This window comes from Gigantopelta aegis, chromosome 13 (genome assembly GCF_016097555.1).
Source record: "Gigantopelta aegis isolate Gae_Host chromosome 13, Gae_host_genome, whole genome shotgun sequence".
In the NCBI taxonomy this organism is placed as follows: domain Eukaryota; kingdom Metazoa; phylum Mollusca; class Gastropoda; order Neomphalida; family Peltospiridae; genus Gigantopelta; species Gigantopelta aegis.
Genome location: NC_054711.1, coordinates 4,553,403 through 4,567,314, shown reverse-complemented (window position 1 = coordinate 4,567,314; position 13,912 = coordinate 4,553,403). Strand labels below are relative to the sequence as shown.

The window sequence follows — 13,912 nt, the reverse complement described above, 5'->3', positions numbered from 1 at the left end:
GACCAAACGGTTACAGTAGTAGCTGTAGCAGTAGCAGTAGAAGTAGTAGTAGTAGTAACAGTAATGTTGTTATTATTATTATCATCATCATCATCATCATCATCATCATCATCATTATTATTATTATTATTATTATTATTATTATTATTATTATTACTTCCAGTCGCTAGCTGGAGTCTGTGGAACTAATGGATCATTCCTTGATAGGGTAGGAGCTGACGCCAGGACGTGTGTCCCACGTGATCGTGACGTCACAACATCATCTAGAAAAAGACCTAAAGGCTAGTCTACAGTCAACTCTAATAGGGCCATTTTCAAATGGCCAACAGACGTTATCTAAGCGTTACGAGCGCGTAAAACCATTGTAAAACCACCGTACGTTATGACGTCACTATGGTGTGTGCTGCAGTGTTGTCATAGTCTAAGATTTCATAGCGCTAAGATAGGTTCGAAAATCCCTAGCCAGAGTGTAATAAAGTTCTGTCTGTCCGTCTGCCTGCCTGTCTGTATGTTCGTCTATATGTCTGTCTGTCTGTCTATCCAAACGTCCATCTGTCTGGCTCTCACCAAACTTCTGTCTGTCTATCCGTCCGTCCGTCTGTATGTCTGTCTGACTTTCACCATAGTTCTCTATCTATCCTTCCGTCCGTCCATCTATATATATATCTCTGTTTATCCGTCCATCCGTCTGTCTATATGTCTGTCTATCCGTCCGTCCGTCTATATGTCTGTCTTGCTTTCACCATAGTTCTCTGTCTATCCTTCCGTCCATCCGTCTATATATCTCTCTGTCTATCCGTCCATCCGTCTGTCTATATGTCTGTCTATCCGTCCGTCCGTCAATATGTCTGTCTGGCTCACACCATACTTCTGTCTATCCGTCAGTCCGTATGTCTGTCTGGCATTCATTATACTTGTCTTTACATATGTGCGTACTTCTGTCCGTCAGTCTGCGTATGAGTTCCTGTTCGTGCGTGCGTTGCATGTATGTATTGTATTGTATGTATTGATGTATGAATATCTATATATTGTATGTATGTCGAGGTTGACTATTACACACATAGATATTAACGAACTGGCGCAGGGGATAATTAAATCCTTTCTGGCCTCACAAATTGTCCCATGCCGTTGCTGGGACTCGAACCTGTGGCACCGATTCGCCCGCAAATTGCAAGGCTAACCACGATACGCTCTGAGCTATCGAAGCTTCCATAAAAAGGAAGCTCTTTAACTCAACCATATGCATGGGGCCTGCAATCTACGCGGTCGATCCCGCTTACGTGCATGAAACAGTGGGTAGACCTGGCACTGGCTAGTATGTATTGATGTATGAATATCTATATATTGTATGTATGTCGAGGTTGACTATTACACACATAGATATTAACGCACTGGCGCAGGGGATAATTAAATCCTTTCTGGCCTCACAAATTGTCCCATGCCGTTGCTGGGACTCGAACCTGTGGCACCGATTCGCCCGCAAATTGCAAGGCTAACCACGATACGCTCTGAGCTATCGAAGCTTCCATAAAAAGGAAGCTCTTTAACTCAACCATATGCATGGGGCCTGCAATCTACGCGGTCGATCCCGCTTACGTGCATGAAACAGTGGGCAGACCTGGCACTGGCTAGTATGTATTGATGTATGAATATCTATATATTGTATGTATGTCGAGGTTGATTATTACATACATAGATATTAACGCACTGGCGCAGGGGATAATTAAATCCTTTCTGGCCTCACAAATTGTCCCATGCCGTTGCTGGGACTCGAACCTGTGGCACCGATTCGCCCGCAAATTGGCAGACTAACCACGATACCCTCTGAGCTATCGAAGCTTCCATAAAAAGGAAGCTCTTTAACTCAACCATATGCATGGGGCCTGCAATCTACGCGGTCGATCCCGCTTACGTGCATGAAACAGTGGGCAGACCTGGCACTGGCTAGTATGTATTGATGTATGAATATCTATATATTGTATGTATGTCGAGGTTGACTATTACATACATAGATATTAACGCACTGGCGCAGGGGATTATTAAATCCTTTCTGGCCTCACAAATTATCCCATGCCGTTGCTGGGACTCGAACCTGTGGCACCGATTCGCCCGCAAATTGGCAGACTAACCACGATACGCTCTGAGCTATCGAAGCTTCCATAAAAAGGAAGCTCTTTAACTCAACCATATGTATGGAACCTACAATCTACGCGGTCGATCCCGCTTACGTGCATGAAACAGTGGGCAGACCTGGCACTGGCTAGTATGTATTGATGTATGAATATCTATATATTGTATGTATGTCGAGGTTGACTATTACATACATAGATATTAACGCACTGGCGCAGGGGATAATTAAATCCTTTCTGGCCTCACAAATTGTCCCATGCCGTTGCTGGGACTCGAACCTGTGGCACCGATTCGCCCGCAAATTGGCAGACTAACCACAATACGCTCTGAGCTATCGAAGCTTCCATAAAAAGGAAGCTCTTTAACTCAACCATATTTATGGGGCCTACAATCTACGCGGTCGATCCCGCTTACGTGCATGAAACAGTGGGCAGACCTGGCACTGGCTAGTATGTATTGATGTATGAATATCTATATATTGTATGTATGTCGAGGTTGACTATTACATACATAGATATTAACGCACTGGCGCAGGCTATAATTAAATCCTTTCTGGCCTCACAAATTGTCCCATGCCGTTGCTGGGACTCGAACCTGTGGCACCGATTCGCGCGCAAATTGCAAGGCTAACCACGATACGCTCTGAACATTATTTGATCTCTTTCTACAGCTTTACCAGATTCAACATTGATTCTAAATTGCTGTTTTGTCTGTAATGTACGAATCCAGAAGGCCTCTCGTTCAAGTCTCAATAGGTCTGTTTCGTCTCTTGAACCAAGTATCGGGGGTTGTTCAGTTGGAATTATTTCAATATTATGTTTTTAAGAATGAATGAACGCACTGGCCCGGGAATTATTATTATCATTTTTTTAATTATGTATTGTATGTATGTATGTATGTATGTATGCATTGTATGTATGTATTGTATGTATGTATGTATGTATGTATGTATTTTTATATTTTTGAATATCTCTATTGTATGCATGTCGGGTTTTGACTTAAACATACATATATTCAATGACGCAATGGCACAGGGGATATTAAAATCCTTTATTGCCTTCACAAATTTCCTCATGCCGTTATCGAGACCCGAACCTGTGGCACCCAATCGCCCGCAATTGTTGGGCCGGAACGCTACCAATCAGACCAACTACGTTCCACAAGAATAGAACGATCGTTAGTCGACCATATTCGTACCGGTCCAACAACCACGCGGTTCTAAGGCCCCATGGCTTGGCAACGTTTGACTTACATGCAGATGTGGACAGACCTGACACTGGCTATATATGTATTTTTATATTTTGAATATCTCTATTGTATGTATGTATGTATGTATTGATGTATTGATGAATGTATGTATTGATGTATTGATGTATGTATTGATGTATGAATATATATATATTGTATGCATGTCGAGGTTGACTGTTACATACATAGATATTAACAAACTGGCACAGGGAATAATTAAATCCTATTTGGCCTCACAAATTGTCTCATGCCGTTGCTGGGGCTCGAACCTATGACACCGAATCGCCCGCAAATTGCAGACTAACCACGATGCGTTCTGAGCTATCCAGACATATGTATGTATGTATGTATGTATGTATGTGTGTACGTATGTATGGATGGATGGATGTATGGATGTATGGATGTACGTATGTATGTATGTATGGATGGATGTATGGATCTATGTATGTATGTATGGATGTACGTACGTACGTATGTATGTATGGATGGATGGATGTATGGATCTATGTATGTACGTCCCATACATCTCTATCTACCAACCTGTCTATATGCGTGCGTATTTGTGTACAATTTCAGAATATATCTAATATTTACATGTTGCATATCACTGATAGATCCATTTCCCGACGTGACGCACAACTGTGATGACGTCATGGCAAACCACACATGTAATGGCGTGTACACACTGACGGGACTTGAAGTTTACGACGTGTCCGTGTTTTGCGATATGAGAACTCTTAATGGTGGTTGGCTGGTAAGTTGTAATCGATTTGAAATTCTTTCTAATGCTTGTAATTTCTTTACATTGATTTTTTTTTTTTTTTTTTTTGTACCACGCTTTTGTGTTGGTCCCTTTGATTTTGCACGGCGTGTCTAACCTAAGTTTTAGCGATTGCTGAATGGCTGAAGAAAGTTACGCCTACAGGTCATATATAGTTCAGCAGGAAGTAAATTAGAACATTGTTTCAAAAGTAACACTTTCACTAACATTAGTAATAAATTTACTATATAAATCTGTAAAAATAATTTTTATTTAAAAAAAATATATATAATAATAAAATAAAATTAAATGTTCTTAAATAGTTTCGCTTCATTTTACTAATCAGCTGCAACATTTAAAAAATGCACCTCCAGTATTGAAGTAGTAAGCAAGGGCTGCGGAACAGGGGGCTGCAGAGGTCATGGCACACCACCCACTTTTCCCCGTTACTCTGTTTAGAAGACTTGAAATGGCGTATTTTAATACCTGAAAGTCAAAATGTTGTCGGGGAATTTCGAAGAGGAGTTACGCAACATTCTCTTCTCGTATCCGCGCCTGTAATGTCATCTAAGTCGGCGTCTTAATGAAGTAGTATTCCCGACATGTTTCCCCATACAGGCTAATCGAAGCAAGTAGTCCAAGGCGGACCCAATAAATTGCAAAAACCCACACATTTGTTACGTGCGATTCCGACTACGAAGCAAGGTGAAATGTGCCCGCTAAAATTAAATTATAAAACTTCTTCACGACCACGGTGACGTCATGGGGGCATGGTACCTCACCCCTCACTCGAGATTCACAGGCTAAAGCAGATATCCGACGTCAGTAATTAGTTATTGTTATTCTCTCTCTCTCTCTCTCTCTCTCTCTCTCTCTCTCTCTCTCTCTCTCTCTCTCTCTCTCTCTCTCTCTCTCTCTCTCTCTCTCTCTCTCTCTCTGTGTATACATATGAGAATCTCACTTTTTCCTTTTACTCTAGAAAATAGCATACACATCTCGGTTTAATTTGCATACTGTTTCATTTGTTTATAAAAATTAGTGCCCCCCCCCCCCCCCCCCCCCCCCGCTCCCTCGGATTTTAATCAGGATACGTTCGTTTGATGAGTTCTTCATGAATTATAGGTGTTTAATAATAAATTACAGGTGTTTCTTCATAAATTACAGTTAATTATTCATACATTACAGGTGTTTCTTCATAAATTACATTTAATTATTCATATTTTACAGGTGTTTCTCCATAAATTACACGTGTTTATTAATACATTACAGGTGTTTCTTAATAAATTAAAGGTGTTTATTAATAAATTACAGGCGATTCTTAATAAATTACAGGTGATTCTTAATAAATTAAAGGTGTTTATTAATAAATTACAGGCGATTCTTAATAAATTACAAATGTTTCTTCATAAATTGTATGTGTTTCTTAATAAATTACATGTGTTTCTTCATAAATTACAGGTGTTTCTTAATAAATTATAGATGTTTCTTCATAAATTACAGGTGTTTCTTAATAAATTACAGATGTTTCTCATAAATTACATGTGTTTCTTCATAAATTACAGATGTTTCTTCATAAATTATAGATGTTTCTTCATAAATTACAGGTGTTTCTTCATAAATTACAGGTGTTTCTTCATAAATTACAGATGTTTCTTCATAAATTACAGATGTTTCTTCATAAATTACAGGTGTGTTTCTTCATAAATTACAGATGTTTCTTCATAAATTACAGATGTTTCTTCATAAATTACAGGTGTTTCTTCAGGTGTTTCTTCATAAATTACAGATGTTTCTTCATAAATTACATGTGTTTCTTCATAAATTACAGATGTTTCTTCATAAATTGCATGTGTTTCTTCATAAATTACAGATGTTTCTTCATAATTACAGATTACATGTAGATTTTCTTTAAATTACAGATGTTTCTTCATAAATTACAGATGTTTCTTCATAAATTACAGTGTTTCTTCATAAATTACAGATGTTTCTTCATAAATTATAGATGTTTCTTCATAAATTACATGTGTTTCTTCATAAATTACAGATGTTTCTTAATAAATTATAGATGTTTCTTCATAAATTACAGGTGTTTCTTAATAAATTACAGATGTTTCTCATAAATTACATGTGTTTCTTCATAAATTACAGATGTTTCTTCATAAGTTGCAGGTGATTCTTCAGAAATTGCAGGTGATCCTTAATAAATTACAGTTGATTCGTTATAGGTTGCGTGTGCTTCTTCATAAATTACGGGTGTTTCTTCATAAATTGTAGGTGTTGATTAATAAACTACAGGTGTTTCTTTATAAATGCTGGTGTTTCTTAATAAATTACAGGTGTTTTGTAATAAATTACAGGTGTTTCAGAGAAGAATGGACGGATCTGAAGATTTCTACAGAACTTGGAATGAATACAAAGACGGGTTTGGTGACCTAGAAGGAGAATTCTGGCTAGGTAAGTGATAAATTACTGAAAGGAGAAAGACGACTGAAAAGAAATAAGGGGCGTACCTAAACAGTGGCGTAGATTGGGTGTGGGGGTCACGGGGGCAATGGCCCCCCAATCAAACCTTTTTTCTTTCTTTTTTACTGTAATAATTTTTACAAAATCATATATACATACATAATGTGGGTTGCCCCTCCTTCAATAGTGGGTTGCCCCCCGCCCCCCCCCCCCCCCCAAAAAAAAAAAAAAAAAAAAAAAAAAAAATCCTGGCTACGCCCGTGTACCTAAACTAAATGACCTGAGGTGATGCAGGTAAATATAACTAGGTCACATAGAGCTTTCTTCAACTACACAAATGGTAGATTTAAAATAAAAAGGGAACTTTTTTGTATTTTTAAAAGTAGAGGGAAGGGCTGTCCTTCCATATTCCCAGCAAATTTATGACCGTCATAAAGAAAATATACTTTGGCTGCCAAATGAAGAGAGTTAGGGTGGCACTGCATACCCAGAAATACCCTATCCAAAATTGAAATAATAAGCACCAAAATAGGGAATGGAAAAATTGAACTAACTTGTATGACGTACATTGGCATCTAGACGTTGGAAGTGGATGAAAGGAGGGCTGCCCCCATCTCTCTCTCTCTCTCTCTCTCTCTCTCTCTCTCTCTCTCTCTCTCTCTCTCTCTCTCTCTCTCTCTCTCTCTCTCTCTCTCTCTCTCTCTCTCCACCAGTTTTTCGTTTTCCTCCAGGAAATGAGATAATCCACCAGATCACAAGTCGGGCGGTTTACGAAATGCGGATTGATTTCGAGGATTTTGAAGGCAACACGCGCTATGCGATGTACTCGTCATTTACATTGGGTAGCGAGGCGGAGAAATACACTCTTCACGTTGGGTCTTATAGCGGAGATGCAGGTTGGTATAGTAACAGCCAATCAGAAGTGTCAAATTTGATTCTACAAAATATGTATTAGCCAGGACTTTTGGTCCATTGTTTTATCCCTTATTGTTTGTTATCTATAGGGTAATACTGACCGGGTGGGCAGGTGCGTACTCAGGGGAAGGGTTCCGGGGGTGGAAACCCCTTCCTGCTCAAGCTAAACAAAACCCATATTACCGGAGAACACATCTCGACCCTCCTACCCCCACCTATAAACTTCGTTCGATACAGTATAGACCGACCCCTGCTAAAATTCCTGCATACGGTGATGTAGTGGTTAAGTGGTTAAGCCATCGGACAAAAGGCTGGTAGGTACTGGGTTCGCCCCCCGATACCGGCTTCCACGTAGAGAAAGTTGTAACGACTCAGTGAGTAGGGGTAAGACAACTACACCGACTTCTCTCTCAGTAGTGCAGATAGCTGGGTTGTGTGCCCAGGACAGCGTGCTTGAACATTGATTGGATATAAGCACGAAAATATCTACAAATGAATGGGTAATAATATTTTGTAGCTCAATGGACGGCTGTGCTGTTTTGAATTACAGAATTCATCGCACTTGTTAGACTCAAGAGTTTTCCCGTCTTAACCAAAGTTTGTTTTATTTAACGACGCCACTAGAGCACATTGATTTTTTAATCTTATCATCGGCTATTGGACGTCAAACATATGGTCATTCTGACACTGTTTTTAGAGGAAACCCGCTGTCGCCACATAGGCTACTCTTTTACGACAGGCAGCAAGGGATTTTTTATTTGCGCTTCCCACAGGCAGGATAACACAAACCATGGCCTTTGTTGAACCAGTTATGGATCACTGGTCGGTGCAAGTGGTTTACACCTACCCACTGAGCCTTGCGGAGCACTCACTTAGGGTTTGGAGTCGGTATCTGGATTCAAAATCCCATGCCTCGATTGGGATCCGAAACCAGTACCTACCAGCCTGTAGACCGATGGCCTAACCATGACGCCACCGAGGCCGGTCCGTCTTAACCAATTCTTCATGATTTCATCTTCAGAGACTGCGATCGTTAAACAAAACTAAGTTTAACTTTTTAACCTTTAATACGTGTTCCATTTTTTTTTTACATAAGCATGAAAGCAAAGGCAATATTTACTCCCCCTCTACCCCCCCCCCCCCCCCCCCCCCCCCTAATACGGGCTAGGTTGACTAACCTCTAACATGATCTCGTGTATATGCCATATAAGCAAGATGGGTCGAATTTACGAAGCCTGTTTTTTTTTAAACGCACGTGTTCAAGCATTGTAAATGTATATAGTTACACGTGTGTAACACTAGACTCAGACTTCCAACTGCTAGCACAAAGTTGGCCAACTTTCTGCTCTCGCAACTTCTACGACTGTCCAGTTGCTAGTCTGGGCACTCTTACAACTAGGTGTTAACCTGACCGCATCCATTTTAAGTCAGGCGTTGAGAAACGTATAACGCAGCCGTCGAGTTAGCCAACTTAGTCGTGTCATTTGAGAGTCTGAGCCTAGCTTAAGACATAAACAGGCTTTGTAAAATCGGCCCGATAAGGCTACAGGACACTCGAGCTAAGATCCGGGCCTAATATCTTAAAAATTAAAACGAGTATTAAATAATTTTTAAAATGTAATTTAATATTATCTTAGTTCTCTTTCTTTTTTTTAAAGGCAATGCGCTTTACTGGCACAATAACACTCTCTTCAGTACCAAAGATGCGGATTGGGATGCGCATACCTATGGAAGTTGCGCCGTTGAGTTCCACGGAGCCTGGTGGTACACTGCATGTCTTGCATGTAACCTAAACGGCCTGTATCTTGGAGGTCCCACTTGTGTATCAGGCAAGGGAGTAGTGTGGTATGAATGGAGAGGACTTCTCTACTCTCTGAAGAGGACTGAAATGAAAATAAGACCAATCCTCCCTTAATCTTCTACTGCACTTTGAAGAGGACTGAGATGAAACTAAGACCAATCCTCCCTAAATCTTCTACTGCACTTTGAAGAGGACTGAGATGAAACTCAGACCAATCCTCCCTAAATCTTCTACTGCTCTTTGACGAGGACTGTGATGAAAATAAGACCAATCCTCTCTTAATCTTCTACTGCTCTTTAAAGAGGACAGATATGAAACTAAGACCAATCCTCCCTTAATCTTCTACTGCTCCTTGAAGAGGACTGAGATGAAAATAAGACCAGTCCTCCCTTAATCTTCTACTGCTCTTTGAAGAGGACAGAGATGAAAATAAGACCAATCCTCCCTTAATCTTCTACTGCTCCTTGAAGAGGACTGAGATGAAAATAAGACCAGTCCTCCCTTAATATTCAACTGCTCCTTGAAGAGGACAGAGATGAAAATAAGACCAATCCTCCCTTAATCTTCTACTGCTCCTTGAAGAGGACTGAGATGAAATTAAGACCAATCCTCCCTTAATCTTCTACTGCTCTTTGAAGAGGACTGAAATGAAAATAAGACCAATTCTTCCTTAATCTTCTACTACTCTTTGAAGAGGACTGAAATGAAAATAAGACCAATCCTTTAGAAGAGGACTGCGGTGAAAATAATACCATTTCTTCCTTAATTGTCTACTGCTCTTTGTAGAGGACTGAGATGAAAATAAGACCAATTCTTCCTTAATCTTTTACTGCTCTTTGAAGACGACTCTTCCTCGAAAATATTCTAATTCCTTTGGAGAGAAATCTGTGAAAAATAAGGCCAACACGCACGTAACTATCTTCTACCATTACTCTTTAGAGATAACTGAGATGCATGCAAGACCAATTTTTCTTTGAACTTTTTCCTTGAACTTAAAATAAGATCGCTTCTCCCTTAACAATCTTCTACTTCTCTTTGAAGAGGACTGAACTTATCAATCTCCCTTAATCTTCTACTACCCTTAAAAGAGAAACCACTGGGAAATAAGACCAATTCTTCCTCGCCAACATTCACTTAACAATCTTCTACCACTACTCTTTGAAGGGAACTGAAAAGAGAGAGAGAGAGAGAGAGAGAGAGAGAGAGAGAGAGAGAGAGAGAGAGAGAGAGAGAGAGAGAGAGAGAGAGAGAGAGAGAGAGAGAGAGAGAGAGAGAGAGAGAGAGAGACCAATTCTGCCTTAATCTTCTATTACTCTTTAAAGATGGGTGAGATGAATATAAAAGGGATTCTTCCGTAATCTGCTACTACTTCTTGAAGAGGAATGAGATGAAAATAAGACCAATTATGCCCACGTCTGCCAAGGTCAGTCTCTTTTCTGTCTTACACCAATGTCAAGGTCGCGGGAAAGTAGGTCAAGGTCGCAGGATAGTAGGTCAAGATCATGATTCTCAACAGGCCTCTTCACCACTGACGTTACCAAGTGTGTTGTTTGTATTCTTCAGTGCATTGTTTATGTGGCCGTTGATTTGTGACTAGTATGTTTATATTTTGACCAATCTTTACCAAGTTTGTGTTTTTCTTCATTACCGGTTCTGTTGTGTATATTTTCCAACGCATTGTTTATGTCAGCTTCAGACTAGTATATATATATATCTCTTGTCCAGTCTTCACCGTATCGTGCAGGCACGGCGGAGCGGGGGCTGTAATTCTGAATTAAAAAAAAAAACGATTGGTAGTAACTCTTAAGGCAGAGATAATTTTACTTATAAAATGCAGAAAAGTGTATTTCAAGACATCTAGCTTTCAAAACTTTACGGGGGAGCAATACCCCCGAAACCTAAAACCTTTGCTAGCTACCAATGTTTACTTACCTTAGCCGTGCCTGCCGTGGTACAAGACACGACTTCGTCTAAACATCACTTTGTTAGCTACCAATGTTTACTTACCTTAGCCGTGCCTGCCGTGGTACAAGACACGACTTCGTCTAAACATCATTTTGATTCTTCTTTGTGTAAAGATACGATTAAAATATAATGTTTTATACATTTTACATAAATAAAAATATGTGTGGAATTTCCAAAATACTTTTTCTTTTTATGCAAGTGACTTTAAAATTATTCACACACACATACACACACACACAAACACACACACACACACACACACACACACACACACACACACACACACACACACACACACACAACACACAAAACAAACACACACAACACACATACAACACAAAAGCACAACACACACACTCACAACACAACACACGCAACACACACAACAGATAAACACACAACACATACACATACGAAAGACGCACACACACAAACACACACATATACCTACTTACGCACACACACACATAACACAAACACATACATACAGACACACACTTACAACACACACACGCACGCACACACACACACACACACACGTACACACACAATACGCAACACACACATTTAATGAATACTCTGACATAATACAGTCTTAGGCTTATTTTTTTAACTGAAGAATCTAATACTGGTGGTATCATGACTAGTACTGGTGGTATCGTGACTAATACTCGTGGTATCGTGACTAGTACTGGTGGTATCGTGACTAATACTGGTGGTATTGTGACTAATCCTGGTGGTATCGTGACTAATACTGTGGTATCGTGACTAATCCTGGTGGTATCCTGACTAATCCTGGTGGTGGTATCGTGACTAATCCTGGTGGTATCGTGACTAATACTGGTGGTATCGTGACTAATCCATCGGACTGGAGGCTGGTAAATACTGGGTTCGTATCCCATCTGAGGAAATGGTTGATATTTCATTCCAGTACCAGCCCCATCCCAGAGTTCTTGCACTAGTATGCTTGATGGGGTGCGAATAAAGGCGTGTCTCCCAAGTGTGCGACTTCAAATGAGGGCTGAGAGTTGGGTGAGTGGGCAGTGGGGCCGATTACCCAGCAGGCACTGCAGGTTCACTGGACCACCAGTTCCGGTGATATCGAGATAACTCTACTGATAGCAGACATGAGTGCATGGCCCTATCAAGTACTAGTTGAAGTTGTTTTATTTAACAACAGGACTAGAGCACACTTATTTATCCATCATCGGTTATTAGATGTCAAACATTTGGTAATTCTCACACGTAATCTTAGAGGAAACCCGCTGCATTTTTCCATTAGCAGCACGGGATCTTTTATAATGCACTTTCCACACAGAGGACAGCACATACCACAGCCTTTGGGCATACCAAGAGCTTGTCATGTTTAAGTAGTCTCAACAAAAAATGTTTTGTCTCTGTGCTACGTTTGCGGAATATATAAATAATAATAATAATAATAATAATTGCAATAGTAGTAGTAGTAGTAGTAGTAGTAGTAGTAGTGAGTGATAGTAGTAGTAGTAATAGTAGTAGTAGTGATAGTGGTAGTAGTAGTGGTAGTGATAGTAGTAGTAGTAGTGATAGTAGTAGTGGTAGTAGTAGTAGTAGTAGTAGTAGTAGTAGTAGTGATAGTAGTAGTGATAGTAGTAGTTGTAGTAGCAGTAGCAGCAGCAGCAGCAGCAGCAGTAGTAGTAGTAGTAGTAGTAGTAGTAGTAGTAGTAGTAGTAGTAGTAGTAGTAGTAGTAGTAGCAGTAGTAGTAGTAGTAGTAGTAGTAGTAGTAGTAGTAGTAGTAGTAGTAGTAGTAGTAGTAGTAGTAATTATGATCATGATACTATTTTATGAAAACTATTTTAACGTACATGTGTATTACAAATAAAATACTCAAAACACGTTCAAATATTTAATACTTTTTAATAGAAAAACACAACAGTATTCATATTGAACTATATCACACATACAATATTCTTCAACATATTGAACTTTGCATCCAGTTTTGCATAATTGTAATGTCAGATCTGAGAATGAACTTTTTATGAATTACGTAAATACTAATGTTATGCTATTCTCAGACTATCAACTGACACGACGAAGTTGGCCAATTCGATGGTTGCAGGGTACTTTCCCCACTCCTGATTTACGATGGGTGCGCTCAGAATCAAGCAATCAATCAGTCAACCATTTGACTCCACTGAAGGTTCAAGCACGACTGTCTTGGGCACATTCTCGTAGATTCCCCAGTGAATGTGTCCAAGGCAGGGGGGTTGGTGGGGCAATGAGGCTGGGAGTGGGGTAAATCACAACGCAACTATCGAGTTGACCAAGTTCGTCGTGATAAAATTTAATGTGACTTGAAATCTACACATATATACGTTCGTTATCATCTACATGTAGTTCACGCTACCATAATAATTAGTGTTGCTAATAGTTAAACATATAACGTTAGCTAAACAAAAATAAACAACAAAAAACCAAACCCTGAATATACTAAAAAAAATTGTTAAAGTAATAATTATAAATAGTAAGCATTCTGAGAATACTGCTAGAGCAATACGTGTCCCCTACCGAGCCCAAGACATTTTCTTAGCTCCTAAATTCAAGGGCCATAACTCTGTAAAAAAAGGAGAGTAAATCGCCATGAAAGTTAAAC

At 39.6% G+C, this 13,912-nt stretch overlaps 2 protein-coding genes across 2 annotated transcripts in view; one reads left to right on the top strand and one right to left on the bottom strand.

The window, feature by feature from the left end:
- The first annotated feature begins 3,969 nt into the window (after nucleotides 1–3,969).
- On the top strand, nucleotides 3,970–9,948 carry LOC121387628 (ficolin-2-like). The gene is made up of 4 exons (XM_041518797.1): nucleotides 3,970–4,132; nucleotides 6,496–6,592; nucleotides 7,333–7,497; nucleotides 9,175–9,948. The coding sequence occupies exons 1-4, from the start codon at nucleotides 4,031–4,033 to the stop codon at nucleotides 9,429–9,431; spliced, it is 621 nt and encodes a 206-aa protein (XP_041374731.1). The 5' UTR covers nucleotides 3,970–4,030; the 3' UTR covers nucleotides 9,432–9,948.
- LOC121387627 (N-acetylneuraminate 9-O-acetyltransferase-like) overlaps nucleotides 9,436–13,912 on the bottom strand; it is a 59,419-nt gene continuing 54,942 nt past the window's right edge. The window contains exon 20 of the mRNA XM_041518795.1: nucleotides 9,436–9,567. Within this exon, the coding sequence (XP_041374729.1) occupies nucleotides 9,436–9,567 (132 nt within the window). The remainder of the gene's footprint in view (nucleotides 9,568–13,912) is intronic.

Coding starts and splice junctions, on each gene's coding strand:
- LOC121387628 (XM_041518797.1), top strand. CDS start 4,031: ATGGCAAACCACACATGTAATGGCGTGTACACACTGACGGGACTTGAA. Junction 4,133..6,495: donor CTCTTAATGGTGGTTGGCTG/GTAAGTTGTAAT, acceptor AATAAATTACAG/GTGTTTCAGAGAAGAATGGA. Junction 6,593..7,332: donor AGAAGGAGAATTCTGGCTAG/GTAAGTGATAAA, acceptor GTTTTCCTCCAG/GAAATGAGATAATCCACCAG.